Source organism: Xiphias gladius, chromosome 24, assembly GCF_016859285.1.
Source record: "Xiphias gladius isolate SHS-SW01 ecotype Sanya breed wild chromosome 24, ASM1685928v1, whole genome shotgun sequence".
NCBI lineage: Eukaryota > Metazoa > Chordata > Actinopteri > Istiophoriformes > Xiphiidae > Xiphias > Xiphias gladius.
This window is the reverse complement of record NC_053423.1, coordinates 18,820,995-18,840,741: the sequence shown is the minus strand read 5'-3', so window position 1 is coordinate 18,840,741 and position 19,747 is coordinate 18,820,995. Positions and strand designations below refer to the sequence as shown.

Here is a 19,747-nt window from a genome sequence, read left to right as displayed (position 1 = left end):
TATACTATGCCCATGAATTCTAATTATTTCAACTTTGTTTCTGAGAAAATGTGGGCTTTTTTTTCCATCAGTTTGGTATGGTAGATCGATCTAAATTTCATACCAATGAGCCTCAGCAACCGCATAACTAGGGAGCCAGTCAGAAGTGCAAAATCAGACCTTTTGTGGTATCAAAAGACTTTGGAAGTGCAACTGGGAACAAAATACCACACCATATTTGCTAAATTCAACTAACAATAACCAGGAATCTGAAATTTAATTGATTTCAATTGCTGAATGTGTTATCAGGTTCCTCCAACACCTCTCAGCCTGCACCAACTTCTCTTTTCTTCTTTTTTTGAGTCTCCGTTCTGTTCTGCAGTGATAAAGCCCATGTCGTGAAGGAGGCAGTGGGAGGAAGAAAGGGGTGGGCCTGTGAAGGGAGTCTGGTTTTCACCACAGCAGAGTGAAACAGGGCAGAGCACAGTTGCCGTATTGACCTTCTGTATAAATCTGTGGCAGGTTAAGTAGAACGGATGAAGTGAACCTTTGCCACCTTTACTTGGTTAATTAGGGATTATCACGCTTTGTCTCTCTCACACTTGCAAACAAACAAACAAACAGACACACACACTCACACACACACACACACACACACACACACACACACACACACACACACACACACACACACACACACTCCCCTCACATATTATTGAGTTCTCTCATAGATGCAGATATTTGTTTGCCTGGCCGTGACAATAAGAACTGATTTAATTCACAGGACAGAGCAAAGTAGACAATACACGCAACGTAGTAAAGCTTTCACAATATGCATATGAAGAACGTTGATATTGTGAAAGTTAATACACCTTAACAAACAGAGAGGCAGAGAGAGTCTAGAGCGTGCTACCAATAAATGATGCAGTAAATTTGACCTAGGGCAGCCCCTATCAATAGTTATTATGATTGATTAATCTATTAATAAGCGAGCTTTGGAGGAGCTTGTAGGCACCTCCACAGCTGCTTTCAGTCTTCATGCTGAGCTAAGATAACTGGCTGGTGTAGCTGCATATTTAATAGACAGATAATAAATCTTCTCATCGAACTCACAGCAAGAAGGGGGATAAGCATATACCATAAACTGTTGAACTTTTAAAATATGGAGCTGCAGTCTGGAGACAGTTAGCTTAATTAGCGTAAAGACTTGGAGGGAAGCCTGGCACAAAACCTTATATACATCTTTTTATTGTATGGATTACACATAGATAAATTGTGTTCATAAAGTGGCTTTAGAGATGCTGATTGCGTACTCTAGCTGTTTATCCCTGCTCCCAGTCTTCACACTAAGCTAACCAAATCATTGCTTGGCTATAGCCATACGAAAACGGTATTGATCTTCTCATCTAACTCTTGAGAGACGGGGGAATAAGCGTATCTCCCAAGACTTTGACCTATGCCTGGAACCAGCAAATGTTTTGCATTTTTGCTTGATAAATGAGATAAATCAAAGACTGATCATGAAACATGTTGCTGAATAATCCACTCAGTTAATTAGTTCTGAATTCAGCTCTACTACCACCTCACCAGTGTCATGTCAGCGACGTGTTTGCAAGAGCAGTGGCTGATATAAGTTCATATACCTTAGATATTCTTATGAAATATAGAAAAGTTAGAGTTGTGAGGCACAATGCCTTATACAGAGCATAGTGACTGTGCTTGGAAAGCAGTTGTTGTTTTTCCTCTGCTGTGGTTTTTTTTCTAAGCTCCTTACAGTTCTGAGGTAGACTCAAGAAGTAGTTAAGAACCAGAGAGAGCAGCCGACCGATGGAGGAGGATCTGAAACGCTGTCTGTCTGCTGGCCCCCGTGCACTTGTTTTCCTCTTTTTCGTCTCTCTGAAGTCGGTGTTATGATGTGTGTCTTTGTATTCGTCTCACGCCTTTGAGATGCGAGTGCTGGATAAGGGTTTGTGTGGGTCTGTGTTGGAACATACGTGTGTCCCATGGCTGCTTTCGTGGACGCGCAGATGTTGGCACGCGTGCGCGTGCACGCGTCTGTGTCTCTGCATTCCTGTGAGGACCACTATTTCCCCTGGCCTGACTTGGATTTGAGCTAATATTTGTTGCACTGGAAGTGAGAGCAGTGTGTCAACAGGAGAAAGTCAAGAGCCCAGGGCTAGTCCAGATGACTCCATTTCCCTCCATATGTCCCCACTCATCCCCCTTCATCCCTATGTTATAGAAAGGAGAGAGAGATGCAGTTATCACAGTGACTCACAGATACTGTTAGTACATACAGACCCAGGGCCTTTCAAGCTCCGCTAGGCTTGGACATGGTGATTTTGACAGGCTTTTAGCAGAGCAACCTCGCGGCTACGGGATTGTCTGTAGCAGTGGGGTATTTCCCCCTCCCTCCCTCCCTCTCTCGCTTCTCATCCTCTCTCCCCTTTTGTCCACCTCCACTCTCTCTTTTTTTATTTCCCACTCTTTTCTCCTCAATCCCACCTTCTCCGCCGTCTGCATTTTGTTCGGTCAAGGTCTGCAACCCTTCGTTTCTTCCTCAGATTTAAAGGGCAAACAGACAGAGTGACGGGGAGACACAGGCAGATAGAGAGACAGACAGTGTGGAAGCTGCACTCCGGCCGGCTTATTACTTCATTAGCAGGCAGAGATACCACAATAGCGTAGCTCTTTGCACAACTAATAGAGGGCATACATCACTAGCTACAAGCCCATTATGGCAGTTCGCCCTCCTTCTTCCTCGCTCTCACTTGCTCTCTGTCTCTGTCTGTCCCTCTTTTCCTTTCGCTGTCCGAAAGCTTGATCAAACTATGTGGTATCTGCTTGTTAGGGTGCCCAAATGATGCTGTCTCCGTGTGTCCCTGTGTGTTTGCAAACTCACGTGTGTCCTTGTGTGCGGTTACGCTTGAGAAGGCACAAGACTAAGGATGAACAGAGTCAGATAGTTTCAACGAGGACATGCCAGAGCTGATTGTAGCTAAAATAAAAATGAAAAATTAACTAGAAAAAATTCCAGAACTCTATGGTTCGGTTTCTGAAATATGTTTTTATGATGTGCTGGGTCATATTCATTATTGGAAAGAGGAGGAGCACCAAGTCAGAGAACTGACTCTGTAATGGCAGTTAAACAGCAGTGACTACCTGAGGGTTTTAGCATGAGCTAACGTTAGCCACTGTAAGGCACTGGTCATACCGGACCAAGTAGAGGCTTGTTTACACAGGAGGGATTTCGGCTGCATTTTGCATCATTCGTTTAATGTGTGTCTGATGGAACAGATCCGCCGCATCATGGCTCGGGGTAAACAATAGGAATATGGTGTTCACAGTACAAAGTAGTCTACCAGGAATGTATGCTTGCCCGAATTTGATTTGCCAAAAGATGAGCCAGGTTCAACTTTTCTGACGGACGACTTTATTATTATTTTTTTTAATTTAATTTTTTAAATTGGCACATTCACTGCATCAAGGTAGTGGCATCATTCACGTGAATGGGCATGCTGCGGTTTTTTTTCCTACTACGCTAATGTCAGTGTGAATGTGGCCCAAGAAATCAGGCATACAATCAGTGCCTGTTATTTGCCTCAGATACTGCTATTCGCACCAAGTGGGGTACGCAAGTCATAAAGTTCTCTGTGTGTGCGCGTTTGCATGTAGCTTTGTGTGTGGGATGAACACAGCACACGTGAGCGTTTTTGTATGTTTATGCACGAGGTAGATTTCCTACATGTGTTAAACTTGGCCTTCATTCTTATCCCACTTTTCTGTGCACAAAGGCGACATGCCGCTTTGGGAATGTGTGCCTTTGTGTATGTATATTGTGCTGCTCCCTAAGTGTCACTCGGGAGCTTTGATGTTTGTCTTGCTCTCACTCTGCAACAGTGCTCCAAGGCCTCTTCTTTCCAATGCATTGTCTTTGTATTAGTCCACTACAAGGTGTACGGCTTGAGCTCGAAGAATGACACTTGTCAAAGCGGGATTAGTGGAAAGTTGAGCCAAATTTACGAAGAGCAACTGAATGTGACTGAGTGTGTCTTTGATGCTATTAATTCCCAGAAAACCTTGTGTATTCAATACCAGTTGTCTGAGTAGTACAATGTGCCTCTGCTACTCTGCTGTGTGGTTTTTCGTTGATTTAGCATACAGGCAAATCAGTGAAAATAAACTGTCACCTAAGATTAGTTATTGGCAACAGATGTGGATTACTGTTGATTTCTGTGTACTGATTGGTTTATATGCAAGCATATAGAGGAGACCGGCCTTTTTTTCCCCCAAAACTAGAGCATATGATAGGCTACTGCGATTATAACATACTATACATACAGACTCAACAGCATACCCTCCTCACTAACTATATACGCCAGTGGTTAACCTTATAGCCAATACAACTATTCAGTTAGCACTCAGAAAGCTTTATTATGGAGCCTTTCACTACAGTAGTCACATTACACTGAATGTTGGCTGCTCTACTTGATCCTCTATCCCACTTTGGATTAAATACTGAATAACCGTAGGTCTTAAAGTTTTCATTTTCAAGGGTTCGTGAAACTAAAGGGGCTAGGTGTAAGAACTGGCCAGCCGTTGAATTCATACTCCAAACAAATAGGAGGCAGCATATTATCAGGAAGTTGGGGTGTCCACCCTGATCGCAAGAAACCAGGTAATGCACTCTTTGGTCCCTCCTCCCCCCCTCCTCTTCCCCTGTGCCAATGGGGCATACCAGGACAAATCCCAGTGGGCCGCCACACTGGAGGGCTGGTGTACCGTCAAAAGATCCATAAAGTTTTTCCGTCCCTCTCTGCGTACCTGTCATTCAGGGTGCGCGTGAGAGCGTGCTGCTTGCGCATTGTTGGACTGAGCTCATGGCCAACCACAACCGAGTTTCAACCCTCACCCTCACATTGTGCCAACGCTAGCTGGAATATATCTACCCTCAGCGTAGGGCAGTTGTTGACATGTTGCCAAACCTGCACCTGGATCTGGGAATAGTGCTTTCCACGCAGGCTTACCTTGCAATCTGATTGTGTAACGGCTAGGTTGTTTTACGGACGATGACAGTTTCACAGCTAGTCTGCCCAGTCAGAGAGACAGGGAAGAGGGGTTGGTGGCAGGAGGGGAGGACGGGGAACGAGAGATCGAGGAACGCGAGGGGGAGGGAGAGCAGCTGGAGCAGCGGCATCAGTAGCTCAGCTTGAGGAAAGAGTGGAGGAACGATGAGGACAGCTGAGAGAGGACAGCTGCAGCACGGGTTTATAGACTAATCACAGTTACCACTTCTTCATCCTCTCATGTCGGACTGAGGGCAGACAGAACGCTACAGTGACTCACTACCACCACCTGAGGTACAAAGTGGAATTACGAGACGGGTCAGACCGGGCCTAGCTGGTTATGCATGCTAACCTCAGTAGATATCTCTGCAACACAATACAAATACGTCTTTAACATAATGTCAAAACTGTTCACGTTCCGTTGATTATTTTAGACAATTTTTGAATACTTTAAACTAAAATACTGACACATTGCCCCTTTAATATCACATTAGCTTTCAGCTTTAGTGAATGACAACATAGATAGTGAGGGAGAGAGCACTGTTTCTAAGGAGGGATGAGTCCATCATGGGAAACCTGACATTGATCGCCAAAAAGGAATAATAAGTTGCTAAATTAAGATATTTCCAACTGGATCAATTTTAGAAGTTCTCCCTGCCCTAAATCTTCTCTGCAAGTAACACTGCAGGATTTTTCGACTAATTGTTATTCAGACTAGAGCAGCCATACCCCAGTGACGCAACCTTGTAACTGGTTTTCAGTGTCCACTCTGCTTAACTTGTCGGCGGATTGATGTCTGGTTCAGCTCAGAGACTGTGATAAGGGCTGAAAGCAGAGACTACCTGTAAATGTCACTGGATTGATAAAAAGAGCAAAGTTTATCGGGGCTGCTGTGGCTGCACATGCATGTGTGTGCTAGTGATAGAGACAGTCAGCTTTATCAAGTTTATAGTGTGTACACTCCCACACACACACACACACACACACACACACACACACACACACACACACACACACACACACACACACACACACACACACACACACACACACACACACACACACACACACACTTGCAGGTTTGAGCCTGTCCCTGTCTGTCAGATAAAGTCAGGGAAGTTTATCAAGGTCAAACAGACCATTTCCCCCCTCAGATCTACACTGATTTGGTTTTGCGTGGCCTGTACGTACGAACCACTCTAATCCAAACGCCTTGTTCAAACTGTTGAAACACGAAGATTACAGAGGTGAAAGCGGACTTGTGTACCCTCAAGCTTGAGATAAATGGGGCCTCTGTACACTTGTGTACCTGGGTGCACATCTTAAAGGTAGCATAACTATTGGTTGGATTTCGCATTATTGTCATTGTTAAAAGACTAGATCATTTTGAGAAATATGCTTTTTTTACTCTCCTGCAAAGAGTTAGACGAGAGAGATTGATACCACGCTTATGTCGGTATGTATGAAGCTTCAGTCAGGAGGCAGTTAGCTTAATGTGCACACTGGAAATATAAAGCCTGTCCCTGTCAATAACCTCTTTAGCTCACTAATAAAAACAGTAAATTTCTCATTTTTACATTTAATCTTTGTATGGATTAAACAAATAAGATACATTTTTAGTTAGTGAGCTTTAGCAGTGCTTGTAGGTGGATTTTGTGACCTTTTTAAACATAGTCAGGCTAGCTGTTTCCCCCTGTTTCCAGTCTTTATGTTAAGCTAAGCTAACCAGCTGCTAGCTGTAGCTTCATTTTTATCTTATTCTCAGTAAAACAGCAAATAAGTATATTTCAAAGTGTTTCATAAATATTGTTAAACACTTTCACATGTTTAATACCTATCGCTAATGTCTGTTTAGTGTGATGCTTTTGAACAGTTTTCCTTTTTTTTTTTTTGCCTGCCTCAGAGAGTTCTGCTTTTCACTAGAGATGATAGAGCTCTATCAAACTTTAACCTTGTAAACTTTGCAAACTCTTTTTAAGTACTATAAATCGATGCACTTGAAAGGATTTTGCATTTATATGCTTCAAATGTATGTTGTATCAAAAGCAAAAACAGATATTGAATAGAGCTAATTAAAAGACAACTATTTAATAGATTAATGATCTTTTGTAAACAAAAATAACATAAATTTCATTGGTTACAGCTCCTATTATGTAAATATCTTCTGTTTTTCTGAGCTCTTTATGTTAGTATACTTAATATTTTTGGGGTCGAGCAAGACAAGACATTTTAAGACATTAACATGGACTCTGCAAGCTTGGGATGGGCATATTTTTTCACAATTTGCTGATATTCTATACACCCAGTGAAAAATGAAATAATCCAGAAAATAATCCTTAGATTAGTTGATAATTAAATCGTTAGGCCTTGTATTGTATTTTATGGGACTTTCTGGTAAATAAGAAAAGGTAAAAAGGTATAATTAGCTACTTCCTTGTGCATCACCATTCATATTATTCATCCATTTATTAATTAAACAGGTCAAGTGAAAGTTTTGTCATTATAGTTCTAATGTCTTTGAAATCTGCATTTATTAGGCCCAAGGGGAGTTCCAGCTACATTGTTATTACTTCCTGCTTTTGTTCACACATTTGCTTGCTTGTCGGTGTGGTGTCATGTTATATGCTTATGCACTCTAATGTGTGTGTGTGTATGTATAATCAATGAATCACTGAATACTTGCATACGTTTGTAAAACATGTCTACTCATGCATGCATATGTGTGTGTGTGTGTGTGTGTGTGTGTGTGTGGCCTCTATCTCATTAGTGCCTTTTGTCACTATTTGATCTGTGGCCTGCCTCCCTTTGGCCCATTGTGCTCATATCACCAATGCATAAAAACCTGCGGACGGCATGGACCAGTGAATTGGTTTGCCAGGCATTTGCAGTGGACGGGGGCTGTGTTTGGAGGAAAAGAAGGCAATAAAGGTTAAGATAAAGTTACTTTGAACAAATTCTCTCTTTGATCAGGCGGATCTGCGGTGAAAGGCCTTTCTTCCAGAAGCCAGAGCCAGTTGAGAGAGGCGAGATGGAGATACGCATTGTTCTGTTTCATCTCGCCTCTGTCTTTCTTTTTCTCTCTTTCACTGTTGTTAGCTATGTGTACTCCCTGCTTCTTTGTTATGGAGAGTGCCAGGCCTTTCTTTCATGACTCCACAAAAGCAGACATAATGACTTGAAAGCATTACTGAACACACTCACATTAAAATACTGAGTGTAATTGGAAATGCTGAAATGGAGAAGGGATGTAACTGAAACATTTTCCCAGTCTATCACTGAGGTCATTTATCAAGCAGAAATGCCAAAAATGTGCCTGTGCCAGCTTCTAAAATGTGAGGCTTTTATGTTTTATATCGCAATTATTTTGAATATATTTGGATTTTGGACAGCTCGTCGGACAAAACAAGCGACCTGAAGATACCACTTTGGGTTCTGAGAAACTTCAACTTTTAATTTATTGGGCCCAAAGGGAAAAATACAGCCAGGGAAAAAACAAAACATATACCCTTGAACATAAGATTCATAAAACGTATATTAAAAATATGTCAAACAAATGCTGAAAGTCACAGGATCTCATATAAATCCTAATTTAGCCACTAATAGAAAAAAATGAACGGACAGACTATTTAATAATGAGAACATTAGTTGCAGCATACTCGCTTTTTTCCTGCCCAAACAAAGAGTCTCCAAAACAGGCACTAAAGGGGCGAAAATGTCTCACTGCCCATTTTCTTAGCTTTCTCGTACCATGCCTATTCTTTGCAGTTAAGAAAAAAAAAAAAAAAAAAAAACTTATTTCCTGTCAAGCCAATTGATTATTTCCTCCAATCCAGCTTCATTCAGTCTCAGGTTTATCAGTTCAACATCCTCAGAGCAGACACGGAACTGTAGCAACCAGCTTAATGGGTGGAACACACACACACACACACACACACACACACACACACACACACACACACACACACACACACACACACACACACACACACACACACAGGGATGATACATTGCGGGGTCTCTCTTTTGTATTCTTTTTTTCTAAAGCAGGACTATCAGTATAGAAGGGGCAGTACAGCCAACCACAGATTGGTGAAAAGGAGTTGAATGGATGTTGCCATGGATGCGTTTATAGCTATTCCAGTCACACACACTCAACACAACACTATGATAGTTATGTATACCATATACACACACTTGGATAACAGCTGTCATACTTGGGCATCCAGCATATATCTGGTTTTGGAAGCCGTTTAGAGTGAAAACTCTATTTCCTTATCTTATTTCTCAATAAAATCCCAATTTACACACCATGCGAGGAGCTGCTTTTTAAACAAACAGACACTGTTAAACTGTGGTCCTTTCAGCCAGTCACTCCATTAAGCCGGAACACAAACATTCCCACTAGTCAGGCGAGTTGTCCAGGCAACGATGCTGTGGTAGGGACTAGATGCTGTGATTGGACGGTCACCTGCGCTGCTCCGCTTCATTTGACGATGAAACGGGGACGTGTGCTATTAGCCACGCCAGCAGCGTGGATCTAGGGATGGCACTGTTGATCTTTATGTCTGTCCACCGCTACTGGATGGCGTGCCTGAAATCTGGTACAGACATTCATCGTGCCCAGACGATGATTCCTACTGATTTTAGTGATTCCCCGGCTTTTCCTCTAGCGCAGCCATGAGGTTGACACTCGTGGTTTTGAGTGAACTCTCTCAACTAGGGCTGAAACAACGAGTCAGTAAATTGATAATTCAATCAACAGAAAATTGATAAAATTAAGTGATAACATATGACTTAAATGATAAAATCATTTAAGTCATATTTTAACAAACATGCCGACAATCCCTGATATGTGCTGCTTTTCTTTTTCTTATGAAACCGTAAACCGAATGTCTTTTGGTTTTGGACTGTAGGACATACAAGCAGTTTGAAGACATCATCTTGGACCTAAGGAAATTGTGATTGTGAGAAATTACAGACGTTTAATTGATTAATCAATAATGAAAATAATCGTTATGTGCAGCGCCAGTCTCGACAATCATTAAATGTGTTGCCCTGTTTTTTTCTTGAGACATTCAGGACGAATTCTAATAATTGTGGTGATCGATTAACTTTTTATCTAATGCCATCACCAGGTCAAAATTAAAATGTGTTTTTAATGACCAGTACCTGTAAAAGCAATGACATTCCCAGCAGCCTCAGCTGTACTTTGTGTTCGGTGCATCTTAGCGAAGGCTTGCATGCTAACGAGCTAAACTAAGATGGTGAACACGGTGGACACTATAGCATGTTAGTATTGTCGCTGTGAGCATGTTAGCATGCTAAAGTTAGCAGTGAGCTCGAAGCACGGCGGTGCATAAGTACATGGCTGTAGACTCTTAGTTTTGTTTGAAAGGAAGCGGTTATGTCGCAGTTTTAGTATCCATCTCTTGGGCGTACACTCAGCTGAACATTTGTGTTTGCACTGTGCACCAATTCCTGCTTAATAGCTGGTACAACAAGACAGACTGTTACTTTGACTGTTTTGGCCGCACTTACTGCACTGTGAGATTTCAGAAGGGCAAATTTAGCAAAGATTTGTGCTGTTCCAACTTTACTAATGATACGAGCTTTGCATTGATACCCAAGAGGTTTTTATGTTTGCCAATTAAAGAAATAATCACAAACCGAAGTGTTGGTCTCAAAGTGGAGAGGATGTTATTATTGATTCAAAGGCTAGAATTAAAACTTGGCCACTCGACTTTCTAAATCATATTTAGCTGCCAGGGGTAGAAACAGAAACGGAATGTGTGCCGCGTGGACACAGTGAATGTCTTCACTTCGCTGATGTGACGTGGTGCTGAATGACAACTCTTACATGGACTTGCATAAATACAGATGTGCATTTAAAAGTGACACAGGTCCTGAATACCTTTTTATCTTGTTGTTTTGCAGATAACAGAAGCAGCCAAGACATCCTCTCAGGCTGATGACTTGTACCTGGATGACACAGGCTCAGGAGGTTATTACCCTGAAGATGATGATGACTTTAACTCAGGGTCTGGCTCAGGTAAGACACATTTGCACACGCTCATACAGCCACATACTTGGGTAAAGACACACACACTACTAAGCTCAGCGGGCAATTACCCAGAGGCATGGTGACGTGTCATTTTCAAATCTGCTGCAGGTCAGTTTTATGAACAAGTCTTATGAACAAGTTCTTTTCTTTTCTGTTTTTTTTTCCACCGGCAGACTAAAGATGTGCCATCGATTTCCCTCTTCTCTCTCTTTATCTCTTTCCTTTCTCTTCCTGTCTTTGTCTCTTCTTTCTTTCACTGCCTCTGTCTTTCTCTCACTTGATTTGAATTGAGATTGCCTTGTCACCCAGACTGCCGTGGGCAAGTGTGCAAATTTCACGTCTTTTTTATTAGCTTGTCTGCTCTACTTGCTTTAAGCACCTTTTCAACGTTAATTCTTTGGTCAAAAGTATTTCTTCTCTCTGAGAGACTTGTATAACTGCAGTGAGAAGGCCATTCTAGATGTGTGTGTGTGTATATACATATATATATCTATATCTATATATCTATATATCTATATATCTATATCTATATCTATATATCTATATATATGTGTGTGTGTATAGATATAGAGATATATATATCTATCTATCTATATCTATATCTATATCAATAAATATATATATCTATATCTATATATATATACACAGATCTATACCCTATTGCTCTGCCCTTCTGTCTGTATTCTATAGGAGATTCAAACTGTATATAATACATTAAAATTAAATTTTTACAGTACATGGATGCTCTGGATATTATACCTATTTGGACATACACACATCAAAATCTTTACAATTTAATGCTTTTTTTCCCCACAGTGAACCAAATTCCCTATAATAGTAATACAGTAGAAGTTTAACCAAGCAAACATTTCAGACATTTCATAGGTTTCTCCTTAACCCTCTACCTGTCACCCTCTTTCTCCCAGGTGGGGGTGAAGAAGTGGTGGAAGAAACGGTGACTGTCAGTACGGTTTATTTCGAGCCCAATGCAGCACAACCCACCCAGGACTCCACCAAAGATTTCACCCCCAGGGTGGACACAGCCACGGTCAGAGAAAAGGCAAGGGACAGCACACCAAGGAAACCATTCAGAACAGAGGTAAGAGGTACCCTAAAAAAGTACTATGATATAGACAGGAGACAAAACAAAATTTGATTTCTTGTTTTAACCAGCGAGGGTATTCAGACTTCTTAAGATTTGGACAAAAGTCAGCAAGACAAGAAAGAAAGTTTTGACTTCTATAAATCAAAGGATTTAAATATGTTTATTCACTTTTCTTGCTGAGAGAGAGATCAGATGATCGACACCACTCTCTCATATGTCCATTAAATCAGAAGCTACAGCCAGGACATGGTTAACTTAGCTTAGCATAAAACATAAAAGCAGGGGGAAAGACTTAGCCTGCATCTTTCCAAAGGTAATGAAAAAAAAAACAGATTGCCCGGCCAATAACTAGTTCCATAACATAACCCCTGTAAAACATCAGCTTGTTTGTATACTTAGGTGCTGGTAGGTAGAGTTTTTACTCTTGGACAGAGCCAGACTGCCTGTTTCCCCCTGTTTTCATCCTTGCTGCTAAGCAGGCTAACCGTCTCGTGGCAGTAGATTAATATTTAGCATCCAGACATGACAGTTGTGTTGATCTTCTTCCAACTCCCAGCACGAAAGCGAATAAGCGTATTTCCCAAAATGTTGATTCGTTCTTTCAAGTAGACATTCTGCATTTGATAACTTGTGTGATGCTGCTAATTTTGCCCTGATGTATTTTTTCCTCCACCTAGAGCAAATGGTGCTTCGAACAGCTTAAAAGTCCACAATCACTATTTAAAGTATATTTAACCAGTAGAGGAATATTAAACTATTAAAGTAATCATAGCCAAAAAATATTTTTTACGTTTCTTCTGGTGTAAAACTCTTGCCGTGTGCTTTATTGTAAGCAGGTATTTTATGAAATTATACACACTTACTGTCATTAATAATCATGGTGGCTCCTTAATAACTACCCTGACTCAACAGAGAGCGGCACAGTACCTCAATATGTCTTTATATGACCCAGTATATGTCATCAAATCCCCTGTAATACCAGGAGCTGTGAGGTTGCTTTCAGGATAAAGATCAAGGGCTCACGTCACTTCTCAATGTTTTCCCTCCATCGCAAATTATGGAGGATTACATCTCTCTCAGGCATAAGCAGATACTCTGGAACCATCCTAGATCTCACTTCTGTGTTGCACTCCCACTGTACTGTACTGGATACTGCATCTGTTTGGGATTAGTCGTCAAGGTCTCAACCCCCTAAGCCAAGCCTACCTGGCCCTCTTCCATTTATTCTCCTCCGTCACTGCTCCCTTGGCCAACTGCAGTTTCATTTTTGATCCTTTTCACCCTTCTTTGGTGTCATTAAAAAAAAGCATGGGATACATGGGCCCTGGCCCATTGGGCGGGTTTCATATTCATGGCCCAATGAAATTCCCTCTTTTTCCTACATGGACCAATTAAACATTTTGGGAAATTCACTTGCCGAGACGTACAAGAGAAGATTGATACCCATCACACTTCTGTGCACTGAATATGAAGCTAGAGCCAGTTGGCAGTCAGCTTATCTTAGCATAAACACTGGAAACAGGGAAACAAAGGTAACAAAATCCAGCTACCAGCACCTCTAAAGTTCACTAATTAACACCTTACATCTCTCTTGTTTATATCTCGTTTGTTGTGCAGTGATTACCTGAGTCTTGTCGTCACTATGATGTTATCAGATAACCAGCGGCGACTCCAGTTACTGCGCCTTGCCGAAAAATAGTCTTTGATTAGAAATAGTCCTGCCCAGAACTCGCAAAATGCTGAACTACTTCTTTAATATTTACAATCACGATCATATCAGGGAGGAATTTAGGGATTATGCCATAACACCCAAATGAACCCAAGTCCTCTAGACACACAGACACGGACTACTGGAGGACAAAATGTGTAAGTCAGCTGTCAGTAAAGCAAACTTAAATTTAAACCCTCTCTTTCCTCCTCTCTTGCCTTTCTTCTCCTCACCCAGGCACCAGTGCCAGTTACAGAGGACATGCAGAGGAACCAGATGACTAGTACAACTAGTGCCCCCGGCTCACCCCAGGAGGCCATTGAGGTCCGCACTGAAAACCTCTTCCAGAGGACAGAGGTGTTGGCAGGTATCTATCACAGGAAACCACAAAAGACATCAAACCATTTCTCCTATGGAAAACTACATAAATACACAAGGACAATTATATACTACAAATTTGACTGCAGTTGAGATCTTACTTTATTTTTGCCTTAACATCACAATTTGATTCTCCACCAATGAGTTCTTTTATGCATTCTGGGAGTGTTTATTTAGTTTGCAGTCTAATGTTTCTCCAATCCTTATATGTTACAACATGTCTGGAATTCTACATAGCATTTCCCCTAAAGTCTCCCAGCTAATCCACTTCTCAAAATAATTACTTTTAATAAACTCCGTCTGTGTCCCTCTGTGGGGGCTTGCAGGGTTCACAGCATTGTGGGCGTTTCAAGTGTGTGTGTTGCTTGCTTTGAGTACATGAAAGAGAGTGGAAAGGAAATTATCTGACTCGAAATCACTGCGCTCTCTGATGCAGTCTCTCTCCCTGCGTGTCTGAGGCAAACATTGATTGGCACCTCACTTTTATTTTGTTGTGATATCCATCTGGTGTTGGCAATACGCTGAAACAACATTAAGAAGGACAAAATCAGGACAGGCTTGCCTCACATCTCTCTCCTAATGATGGGCTCATTTTCATCGTTCGTATACTGTTCGTGGATTGTGATAGAAAAAAATCGGATTGCCAGAATAACGTGTTTAGATGAGGCATTCAAACTGGAAATATATGTGTACCTTGGTCACCTCCAGCCTTCTTTGCCTTCACTATTTTGTTCACTTTACCCCCTTCTTCTAAATCATAGCCATTACTCTTCATCTCCTGTATGACTCCTATAAATATAATTGCCCATAATCTCATTTTCATTTATTCACTCTGCACTGCATTACTGCTTCTCGGAGCTCAGCATCTGGGTGTGTGCCACGGGCTTTACCCACGGGGCCATGGTGCCAGTCGACGTGTGGAAACCTAAAGTGGAGCAGAGGGCAGACTGTAGCACCGGGAGAGACCTTAAACAGATTAGGAAGCTATAAAGAACCTCATACAGGCATAATTGGGAGGGAGAGTGAAATAAGCCCATGTGGGGAGTTAGGAGTATTACTGAGGAGAGTAAGGGGTCAAAGCTGGAGGGGGGCATTTCTTAATACAGCCTCGGTGGATTTAATTCAGATTTCCCTTGATGTCAGCCCACTGTTGGCCGTGTGGTTTACAATGTGTCCTCTACATAAAGTTTAACCTCAAATGCTTCTGTTTCCATCTCGGCGGGGTCTGTCAAGCCCTGATTTAGAACCGTATACTATGTATCGCGGTCCCGCATGGATATCTTCTGTAAATGTTAGTCACAGATCCATTCATATCATTTGTTATAGCAATAATGAAACTTTAAACTCACTGGATAGTAGGAATCTTCTTAGTGACCTACAAGCTTGAAAAAAAAGGATGGCAGTAATGAAAAACGTGATTTTTTTTTTTTAAAGAATAAAGAAAAGTCTCCTCCATTGAACTCAACAAAAAACCATGAAAAATGCAAGTTGGCGTAGGATTCCTGCCTTTTATTGACTTAAATGGACGAGACCTCTTTGTTGGAATAAATAAGGTTTTTTGTTTTATACCCGCCTGACCTCTTCTTCCGCTTCAAATAAGATGATTTCCTACCATCCGGTGAGTTCATATTTTTAATAATTCTTCTCTTAACAAATGTTATGAGTGGATTCGTGACTAAGATGTCCAAGGTCCTGAAGATATCCATGCAGAACCATAATATTTTGCAGCTCAGTTTGCCAGTCACTCTTAGTACTACTCAGCCTGGGAACACTGTGTAGTGTCATCTACTGTGGAATTTGAAAGGTGTGGAACGGGGTATGAGTGTCTAATGAAAGACACAATCGACTTGACATTATGGGACGTGTAGGATCCAGTCTGTTTTGGTTTGTTGTCAATCTGTATCAGCGGTCAATATTTTAGTCTTGCAGTTTATCACCGAGTTCAGGGACAGGATTCAGTTCAAGCCATGCTGGACTGGTGCGTGTTTGTTTGTCCTCACTGGATTTATTTGCCTGGCTGTTAAGGCAGGAGCCAATGCCACAAGCTTCTTCCTCTGAAGTCCCAGTCGGCAGCCGCTGATTGGAATACACATCATGTCGAAACACCCACACTTGGCGCAACACAGCTCTGTATACCAATCAAGGACAGGAGCATTAATATCCCTTTAATGGAACACTAACTTTAAACTCACCAACACATTAGAAGAGGTGAAATGAACCACAGAAAATTACTGACTCTGTATCTCCTGAGGCAAATTGAAGGTTTCCCCATTGATATTTAGTAACTGCAATGGTTTCAACATTCAGCGATGATGGTTGCATTTTGCTTTCACCAAATTTAACCCCTCAGTTTTGATAATATGCTGTTATATTGCATTAGTATTAAAATTTAGTCCGGCAATAGCAGAAACTATGTGTTTTAATTGAATAAGATAGAAGACACACTGCATGTTAGGCCATAAGGAGCTCAGTTTTTGAGAAGTCTGGTCTCTTTAGGACAAATTTAAGGTCTCATTCTCCACGAGGACACAGAGTAGTCATTGATTTTACTTCCTGAGCATTGACAGTTTAACTTCCCTTTCTGTCTTTGCCTCTCTAAGCTGTTATTGCAGGCGGCGTGATTGGCTTCCTGTTCGCCATCTTCCTCATCCTCCTGCTGGTCTACCGCATGAGGAAGAAGGATGAGGGCAGCTATGACCTGGGAGAGAGGAAACCCTCCGGCGCAGCCTATCAGAAGGCCCCCACCAAGGAGTTTTATGCATAAAATCCCGCCCTCTCATCAACAGATTGACAAATCTCGAGTGACTGTCAAAAACACAGTCCATGACAACAGCAAATCTGTTCATACACAACAAGAAACAACAACAAAATGTTTTCAAGTTGATTAAGGAAAAATAGCATAAAGGAAAGCTTTTGCATAGAGTATTGTAATTAAGACCTTTTCTTTCTTCTTTTTTTTTTTTTTTAAATGAAAAACCAAGCATTTCTCATTTATGGCAAATCTCAGTGTATTTAAACATTTTGTGTATTATTTGAAAAGGCTGAAAAAAATAAAAACAGGATCTGTAAAGGCGAGGGAAACTGATCGCATCTGTCTTCTGTCAAAGGAGCTGTTTTTAGTCACTGACTACTTTTAACTGTAGCAGTATGTTCTTTGTAAAGAAAAAAAAAATTAAAAGTGGAAGTAATTGAAAATAATTATTCTGTATCAATCCTACGTTCATTTTTTTCTTTTTATTTTGTCCTAGCATGTCTGATGTTGATCTCTAAAGGTGTATTACATTAATTTATCTTTTCTCTGATGTTAAAAAAATTGCCTTTGTAGTTCTGATGAAGGTCTTCGGTCTTCATATTAACGCTGTTAACGGTCAATTGTAAATGTTCTCCCTTCAGGTTACAATGTTTATTATTTGCTCTCACTTCAGTTTTTTTAGTCAGACGTGAGCGTTTCATTATGTCTTGTTGATTTGTTTGTCTCTTCTCAGTGTCCTTTTTTTCTTTTTCGACAGGGTTTTATTTTCATACCAGGAATTGGTCTTTAAAAGATAAAAATAAGTGTGTCAGGGCTCGGCAAAAATCACAAAACTCGCTTCTGTTTTATGTCTTGCTGAACTTCTTTTCTATTTAAATGCATTCTGTCTCACATTGCACATTCACTGCTTTTTGCTTCCCACTGCTATCGTGCAGCTTGGCGTGTGTGTAGTGTTTTGGGGTGAAGTTTCTTCTCTGTGGCTTTTTGGCCCATAGCCACCTACCTCCCCAGCGTGTCCCTCGAGTTTACTGACTGCACCCAAACTCTGCTAACCCCCCCCCGCCCCCCGCCCCCTCAGTCTGTTTACCCTGAACTCCCTCATTCCCACCTTCTCTTTAATCAGATTGGAGCATGGCCAGTTGAGCTGTCAATAACCCCTCCAACCCCATCCCCCACTCTCTCTTTTTCTCACTCAGCTGTATGGAGCCACCCTTGTAGCCTGGTGTTATTGTCCGTGTCCCATTGTTGATGCTTTAGGCCCAAAGATCGGCTCAGTGAAGCCCCGCTACTGCTTGGACACAAACAAACCAGGGCCACGGTTGAATCCCCACATGCAGAGCACATACCTCTGCAGTAAATAAACACCAGAACCCCCCCTCTAGAAAACCTAGTTTCTCAGAGGCACCGATAAATGAGGCTGTACAGAAAATGTAAGACCCAAGTGTTACGTTTGAATTAGTTTTGGGACTCATGTTGAGGGCTATTCATGGTTTCTAGTGATCAGCACAGGCATTTCAAAATAGCTTCTGTTGAAAGAGGAAGTTGTTTACTAGGTTTACAACCTACACAAGGTGTTTGCTTTGATGCCATTTTGCATCCCGAAATGAGTTTAACTCAATAAGAGGCCACAAAATGGCTGCTGCAAAAAAAGCCGTGTAGCTGCATCAATTGAAAGCAAAGATTACAGTCCACTGACAACAGGTTACTGAATTCACCTTTTTTTCTTTTAAATGTCCACATTAACTTGCTCTGAAGAGACACACAAGGTTTGTTCGGCAGGTTTGTGAAGTTGCCTTTTTTTTCAGCTGTACAGTAATGTGTAGTAGATACAGTAGATGCTGTCACATCGTCTAAACTCCTAACACCTACCACATGCAGCTGTTCATCCCTCTACCTCTCCATCCATCATGTTCTTCTCTTCTTCTCTCAGTCTCGCTGTGATCCTTAACTTGTCCACCTCCATCCTCTTTTCCCCCCATCTCTGTTGTCCTTTCTTGTGATAGAACCTAAGGTACTGAACTATACTGAAAAACCCAAAGACTCACAGTATTTCTACTCCAACCATCTTCTCATTCCCACTCCCCTCCACCAGGGCCACATCATGTTGTTTCCTCATTCTCTTTTCTCCTCACTCTTTTAGTTTTTTTTTTTTTCTCTCTATTAGAGACCTGACCTTAGAGTCCAATTGCTTATTAGTATATGAAAAGATATATAAATATATATAAATGTATATTCACAAATGTTTTAAACCTTCAAAGTGCCTACCATTTGGAAATGTACGTGCTCAAGGTGAGCATGTGGCGGGTGTGTACACAAAGGAGGGGTGTAAACGACTTGACTGGCATTCTGTGAGCATGGATGACTGTAATGGTAACTTTTTTTTAGTCTTACAAAAGCAGACAGTATTGTACCTATAAGTTGAAACAACACTACTGAATAAACATTGTGGCCTAATATCCAACTGCTTGTGCCATCTTGTTTTAAAATTACACTTTTTTTTTTTTTTTTTTTTTTTACTTTTTTCTCCCTGATCTGTTGATTGTGTTCATTTTTTAAAATATCTTGGTGAATCAGCGCTGAACCACGCAGAACGTGAAGCGTGTAGCACCTGTGTTCTGACTCCAGTTACAGGGGTCTGTCATCAGGTGTTCTGCTGTCACCAGTCGATGGAAAAACCCCAGTGTTACTCCAAGGAACT

At 41.3% G+C, this 19,747-nt stretch overlaps 1 protein-coding gene across 1 annotated transcript in view; it reads left to right on the top strand.

The window, feature by feature from the left end:
- sdc2 (syndecan 2) overlaps positions 1-19,494 on the top strand; it is a 46,504-nt gene extending 27,010 nt beyond the window's left edge. Inside the window, exons 2-5 of the mRNA XM_040121724.1 lie at positions 10,980-11,094; positions 12,033-12,205; positions 14,157-14,286; positions 16,898-19,494. Of these exons, the coding sequence (XP_039977658.1) occupies positions 10,980-11,094; positions 12,033-12,205; positions 14,157-14,286; positions 16,898-17,061 (582 nt within the window). The 3' untranslated portion in view covers positions 17,062-19,494. The remainder of the gene's footprint in view (positions 1-10,979; positions 11,095-12,032; positions 12,206-14,156; positions 14,287-16,897) is intronic.
- The last annotated feature ends 253 nt before the right edge of the window (positions 19,495-19,747 follow it).